Source organism: Morone saxatilis, unplaced genomic scaffold, assembly GCF_004916995.1.
Source record: "Morone saxatilis isolate NCDOM2014 unplaced genomic scaffold, NCSU_SB_2.0 Contig5, whole genome shotgun sequence".
NCBI lineage: Eukaryota > Metazoa > Chordata > Actinopteri > Moronidae > Morone > Morone saxatilis.
In genome coordinates, this window is record NW_023340095.1 from 631402 (window position 1) to 638503 (window position 7102).

General features: G+C 45.4%; 1 protein-coding gene across 1 annotated transcript in view; it reads left to right on the forward strand.

Annotated features, from left to right (window-relative positions):
- Positions 1-6805, forward strand: part of ccdc141 (coiled-coil domain containing 141) — a 30074-nt gene extending 23269 nt beyond the window's left edge. Inside the window, exons 21-27 of the mRNA XM_035676636.1 lie at positions 137-249; positions 416-604; positions 700-857; positions 1628-1856; positions 1932-2266; positions 2929-4497; positions 6097-6805. Coding sequence (XP_035532529.1) covers positions 137-249; positions 416-604; positions 700-857; positions 1628-1856; positions 1932-2266; positions 2929-4497; positions 6097-6364 — 2861 coding nt within the window. The 3' untranslated portion in view covers positions 6365-6805. The remainder of the gene's footprint in view (positions 1-136; positions 250-415; positions 605-699; positions 858-1627; positions 1857-1931; positions 2267-2928; positions 4498-6096) is intronic.
- The last annotated feature ends 297 nt before the right edge of the window (positions 6806-7102 follow it).

Consider the following 7102-nt stretch of genomic DNA (forward strand, 5'->3'; position numbering starts at 1 on the left):
GAGTACCGCAAGGAGAATGAGGAACGGGGCTTGCTTATTCTGAAAGCTGATTCTAATCCGAGTGTATCACAAATAGAGTGGGTGTTTTTAAGTTTGTGTGTGTGTGTGTGTGTGTGTGTGTGTGTGTCTGTTTCAGGGGTGGAGGAGGGGCAGCGGTACATTGAAAAGACGGTCAGTAAACACTCAGAGATGGTGGAGTCCATCAGAGAGCTGAGTGACGGACTACTGAAGTTAGAGGCCAAACTGAAGGTAATAAACAAATATACACAAACCCACTGGTGTACATTTACATTTGTCACATTTTTTGCCCAGTTAGGAATTATTTCCTGCTCTGAGATGATGATAAATGTGTTTCCTGGTCTGTTAATTACATAATGTGCAGATTATGAAACTGCTGTCACTGTGGTGTTTTCAGATGGAGAATCTGAAAAAGCAGCAGAACGACAGAGAGAAGGAGGTCAAGGAAGAGGAAGAGACGGAGCGAGGGAGAGAGAATGAGACAGAAGAGAAAGACAAAGACAATGAGAAGAAGTTGAAGGAAAACAGAAAGTTGAAAAAGAAGGAACAGACAGATAACCGCAGCAGTCAGGAGGCGGCTGACATGGTAAAACACTTTATTTGATATCATTATATATTATAGATGTTATATCATTAGATATTGTGAGGACATTAAAGCTCATCTCTGTCCTTTTCTTCCAGTACGAGCTGAAGGAGACAGGCCACACCCCGGAACTGACCGCCGAGCATGATGGGAAGGAGGTCCCAGTGAAGAGGCAGACAGCAGCCAATAGGAAGCCTCCGTTACAGAAGAGCCGCAGTCAGGACGCAGACAGACAGACGGTCGTCTCAGAGAGCAGGTAGACTGCTTTGATTTAGATCACATGACCTTCACCTCTAGCGCCACTCTCAGGACAAAAGTACAACAAGTCTGTTTCCATTCACCTGTTTTTATCCATATTTTCAATCTGTACATAAAAATATGACATAAATTCAAAAGAAGTGTTTCCTGTTGTGAGCAGAAACAGATAATTTTTTTTAAATGTATTAATTTGCACAATAAAACACAACAGCACAATCACAAATAAAAGAAAAGAGTTGAGATTTTTTTTAAAAACCCACAGGTTTGTGAAAGATAATCTCAAACTGAAAAGTTGCTTCCATTGAAGAAAACATCAGATCTGTGTGGAGCGATGAGACTTCCTCACATTAATACCTGAAACTAACCGGGCACGGTGCCACGATGGCTCTTTTTTTGCCCCATCAATAGTACTGACTCCTGTTCTCCTTCATTGTTTTAGGTACTAAACTGATCTTACATACAGTCCTTTTCTGTGGAAATTAAAATATGAATGATTTGAACATTAACATTTCAAATCTGGGGGCCGGACCTCACTGATTACTGTATAGATAAATTAAATCTATCAGAAAAGAGCATCAGCACTTACTGGCCGTTGCTTTGGTCTAAAGCAAATAAAAAATAATGTAATCTAATGTATTCTAATCTTTTCTTTGTTCATAGGTGAACAATGTTTAGCTCAAATCTTTATCTGTATCAATAATCATCAATAATAATATTTTGTATGATGGATTGTATAAATAAAGTTTCACTGTGTCGTCTCTCCTCCAGCCACAGACAGTTGTACAGCTCCACTCACACCGTCAGCCTCTCCTGCTCCCCGGTGGAGGCCAACCGACGGATCCGCGCCATACACAGCCAAATCCAACCCGCCGCCACTGAGCCTCAGGCCACGCCCCCTCCCTCTTCTGTGATTGGCCCATTGTTCTCTGACATTCAGAAGGAGTTTCAGAGGAAGGAGACGCGAGACATCTGTGGTTTAAACATGACGCCGCCTCAGGTTAATTATCTAAGAGTTAAAGAGAGATTTTGTGCCTAAATCACCTCCTAATACTCAACTTTACTTTCTACCCAGGATGCATCAGCAGGAGGTCTGTCGGAGGCGGAGCTCCAGGAACAGGAAGTGTTGACTGAGGATTCTCTCTCCAACGATGAATACGACTGTGCGTCACCTGACGACATTTCCCTGCCGCCGCTGGCAGAGACACCAGAGTCCAACATGATGCAGTCAGACGTTGAGGAGAGCTTCTGTTTCAGTTCCCACAGCGTCCACATCAACCAGTACAGCCACCAGTGCCGTGCCCAGTCAGACCACAGTGGGACTAGTACTGGTGCAGTCCGACAGCAGAGAGAGTCCAGACAAACAGAGAGTTGTCCAACTCCTCCCACCAGCCTTCACAGCAGCACCAGGTCTGTATTAGGACAAATCAGAGTCACATTAAGATGTGTTTTATGCTATTATGATTATAGACACATGACTCGCAAGCTACAAAGTAAAAAGCTGAACATTTTGTGACTGATTGAGACACAATGAGCCATCACTCTTCTGGATTCAGACTTTCCACCAGATGTTGGAACCTGGCTGCAGGGGTTTGTTCCACTTCAACACTGATGTTGAGTGATAAGGCCTGACCTGTAGGTATCATTCTAACTCATCCCAAAAAGTGTCTCAGGTTGATCAGGTCTTTCACACCAACCAAATTTCAAAAGACTGAAGCTAGAAGAGTGAAGCAGATTAATGCTCATTGTGTTGCAATTATGTTACATATGGAGGACATGTATAATTTAATGGCTGAAAACTGGAACATCTAGTCCAAGAATATGTAAACAAGACCTGGCGAAGCACATGCTAGCTTTTGGGACATGAACGCAATACTCAAAAAGTACTGAGTTTCGTTATCCTGCCTCACTAGTCGTAATCTAATGCTGGCGGAGGCAGGAGAAGGACAATGAGGACATGCAACAAAAGTCACCGGCCACATTTGAGCTCTGAAAGTGGCCTTGGTAGGAGCCATTGTCCACTAATCCCCCAGAAAGCCAGATTTAAGAATTTGTTCCTGTTTGTGTTACAGGTTCAGGTCAGATTCCAGTTCATTTGTCCAGAGTCCGTTGACAGTTCCTGCTCCAAGCCTGCTCACCACCACTCTGTGCAGCATCCTAAAAACTGCAGAGACCAACACTACCAACATCCCCCAGAGTGTTGACCTCTCCCTGGGTGGCTCTGAACTGAGCTTCCCAACTGGATCTAACCCAGCCTGCAAGAACATCACTCCAGATAGTTCTTCCAACAAGGAGATTGATGTCCCTGAGAAAATGAGTCCGTCCACTCAGTATAACCAGCCTCAGAAGACAGGCAACCAGAGTAAGATCACCCAAAAGGTTGCATCCAATGGTGAGACCTTGCCTCAGACAGATCCCACTCCCCAGTCTGCAGAGCTCAATCACAACCCCTCCTTACCCCAGTTCAGCTATTCTCCTCAGCCCTCAGGTCCAGAGCAGGATCTCCACAAGAACAAGACCCCTCTACAGGACACCATGTTCCCTGACTCTGAGATTGGACTCCACCAGGACATCAATTGCTCCCAGACTAGGAAGGAAACGCCCCGAGTCTCCAAACCTCAAACAACCAGTCTCACCAACACTAGCACCAGTACAATTACCCAGCAGACCATTTACCTCCAGTCCTCCCCTTCAAACAGTCATTGTATCTTGACACAGGCTAGTAGCAGCAGTTCACCCCAAGAAAGCCCTTTATCCCAGAGTGAAACCCTACCAAAGATTGATCCAGCCCCCCAGGCTCAGAGCTCCTGCCTCACAGAGTCTGTTCTCCACAAAGACAGAACCCAAGACACTGGGTTCCTCAAATCATGTGCAACTTGTTCACAAACCAGCACAGCCACCTCTCAAGAGAACAATCTTCCACAGGCTTACCCGGATTCCAGGAGTGGCCTTGATCAGGATGTACCTTCCTCCCAAACCTGCCAAGAAACACCATCCAGGCCCCAAAGCAGCAACCTAACCACAGCTACTACTCCAAAGAACATTTACTGTCAGTCCTCCCCTCCAAACAGTTACTACAACGTGCCACAGGCGAGCAGCAATCTCAGGTCACAGCAAGGAATCCCCTTCTCCCAGGGTAATGGAGGTCTACCTGAGGTCCATGCCCCCATTCTTCCAGACAGCTTCAGCAACATCAGTTTATCCAGCAGTACCATCAGTAATAGATTGAGCAACAAGCAGAGCCACCAGACAGTCTACTCCCATCACGAGTCCTCGACCTCCACCTGTACCCAGAAGTGTGTGCATGACCCTGAATCCCAAGCTTTGGCTCAGCAGGCTAATCTGCATGTCACCCCCCTTTCCTCTCCACTTCATCTACTAACTCCAGACCAAGACCCAAACATTTGTCAGCCCGTGGCCATCCGCGAGGAGATCAGGCTTACTCCTCAGATCCAAGGGCCTCCCCTTCCTGCTCCTCCTCCTCCTCCCCAGGCCCAGGCAGAGTCTCTTCCCCAGGGAAAAGCCTCTAAACCTGGCCCTCCCTGCTTCACCAGACCCCTGTCTAGAGCTACCGTTATGGAGGGCTCTCCAGTGACGCTAGAGGTGGAGGTGACGGGACACGCAGAGCCCACGCTCACCTGGTGGGTAGCATATAACCAGCTCCACAATAACACACAAGCTTTGTGAGATCATTAGCTACAGAACTCACCTTAAGACTTCCTTCACACCTGCATTAGCATGTGTCCTGTAGCTGAAATGAAATATCTGGATCATACCTTGTTTGTTGGTTTCCACTAATGGACAACAGTTGAGATCGAAGCTGTGTGTTCCTGTGAATCTTTATTGATCTATGGATCTCTTTGGGTTCTTCAGATAACGCCCAACCTTGAGCATAGTGTGATGAAGCTTAACAACTAGGACCCATGCTAATGCAGGTTTAAGGGATTGAAACATTTCTTGTATTCATCCACATAGTAATACTAAAGGTTAGATATATGAAATTGATTTGCAACTGGATGTCGTACTAGAGCACCAGCATCTCAGACCAAAACAATGAGACAGAAACAGAATAAAACTATTAAAGCATCTCTGTTTAGTGTTTCCAACATCACCAACTCTGGTTTTGGTGGAAAATAATCCTTAATTCACCAAACGTATGATGATAAAAAACAGCAGTTGTCAGTCGGAGCAGACCGGCTTATGGAAACAAACCACAGACAACACAGGCAGAGGGAGAGAGACACCATGTGACTGTGTATAGAGAATAACTGTTAGCTGCTATATTAATGTAACCTTAAAGTTTAATGAACATACATCATCCTGTAAGTCTACAGTTGGGTAAATACAGTTTGAGCTAGAGTTAGTTTAGCTGAAAATGCCCCTAACAGATTTCCTACCTATAGCTTTCCATATGTTTATTATCAATACTGCTTGTTCACAACTGTACGCTTAAAAGGAAAGAGTAGAACAATATCTAAAGCAGAGGCTGTGGAAAAATATAATTTTAAAATGCTAACAAGTTTTCTAACCATGCTTTTAGGAAGAAGTTTCAGTAGTTAGCTTACAAGCACTAACTGATGTTAGCTTGCTCACTAAGTGCAATCTGTATTCCACTCGTTGTTTTGACTCTTTGTTTTTCTGCACGTCAAACCAGCTGATTGATCCAACTTCTGCCAGGAGGCCGATTCAAAATATGAAAGACCCAAAATTCGGGGCGCATGGTAGCTCACATCATTGAGTCCTCGGCTCTGATTTTCCCACCTCTCTCTCTCTCCTTTACTAAAAAGCCCAAAATAAAACAGCTGCTTATGCTTATGTGCAGACAGAGAAACATGTTCAGCTATTGATGCTGGTATCGAACACCGGACGCTCCATGCAGACAGTTGAGATAAAGTAGCTGCTAATCCAGTAATGATTAGACGTTGCAGGTTTAAATGTACTTTTACTTTAATAATTAATTACTAATTAACATAAGTTTGCTAGTTAACAGTGTGTTTTATCTTGTTTGTGCGCACAGTAACAAACCAGAGGCAGTGAAGCTAACACCGAACACAACCCGCTGCATGAACACATCACATCATCCAGCCACATGGTTTCTAATCTTTAATCTGGCTGTCTGGTGACGCAGTCGGGGATCCTGTGATGTAAAATATTTACTGTGTCAGAGCTGTGGTCAGGCTTCCTCTGGCCTACAGTGAGGTTGTGTGCTGTCTGACCTGCTGTCATCATGGTCGCTTCAGGTTTAAAGATGGAGAGGTGTCAGCCACCGGCCCAGGCCGAGGGCTGACCTGCGCGCACAGGGAACACTTCCTGTATGCATCGGACTCTGATGGCGGGTTCCACGAGGCCCTGGCTGCCAACCATCAGGATGAGCGGCGGGCAGAAGATAACGGCGGCGGAGATAAGTGGCTGGTGGCCGAAGTGTTTGACATCATCAGTGCGGACTGGCAGACCTGGTTTGGTACACTGTGTGTTCTGCTGTGGCTGCTCTACCTGATAGTACTCTGATTACTCTTTTTCCACTACAGGAACTTAACCTGTAACCTTCGTTTAGGATATAAATCTTTAAACGCACTAAAGTGGTTATGAAATCAGTTTAATACTGATGTCTCTGTATGAACCACATAAACAAAACCATCAGACAGAAGATATTTATAGTTATTCTTAATGTCTGACACCGGGTCGGATTTCCCTTAAAATCAATGAAACTAGGAGGTAGACACTACCACTGTTGTCCACAGGGGGCGCCATCATAACATAATGGCAGTTCCTTGTAGGGGCTTTAAAAAGGCAACACATAGACAAATTTTGTCTATTTTTGTCACTGTTTGGTAGTAGAGCAGTTTCAGTCTGACAGAAAGGATCAGACAGTGAAGGAGAGCGACTCCAGACCCGTTCCCTCCAGAACCGTTCCCTCCAGACCAGTTCCCTCCAGACCAGTTCCTCCAGACCAGTCTCGACTTTCCCTTCCAGACCCGTCCTCCAGACCGTTCCTCAGCCCGTTCCCTCCAGACCAGTTCCCTCCAGACCAGTTCCCTCCAGGTCCAACTCTCTTGCCCTTCAGTCAGAGAACAGAGCTGGGACACTGAAGAAACTGTGGTGAGCAGAGACCTGCCACTGGGTCAGATTCTGCTTGATATCAATAAAACTAGCAGTTGAGACAATACTGCTTTGGACCACAGGGGGCGCCAGAATCAACACAATGAGAGAAAATAATGTATCACATCGTTGCTGTAAAGCTTTGTA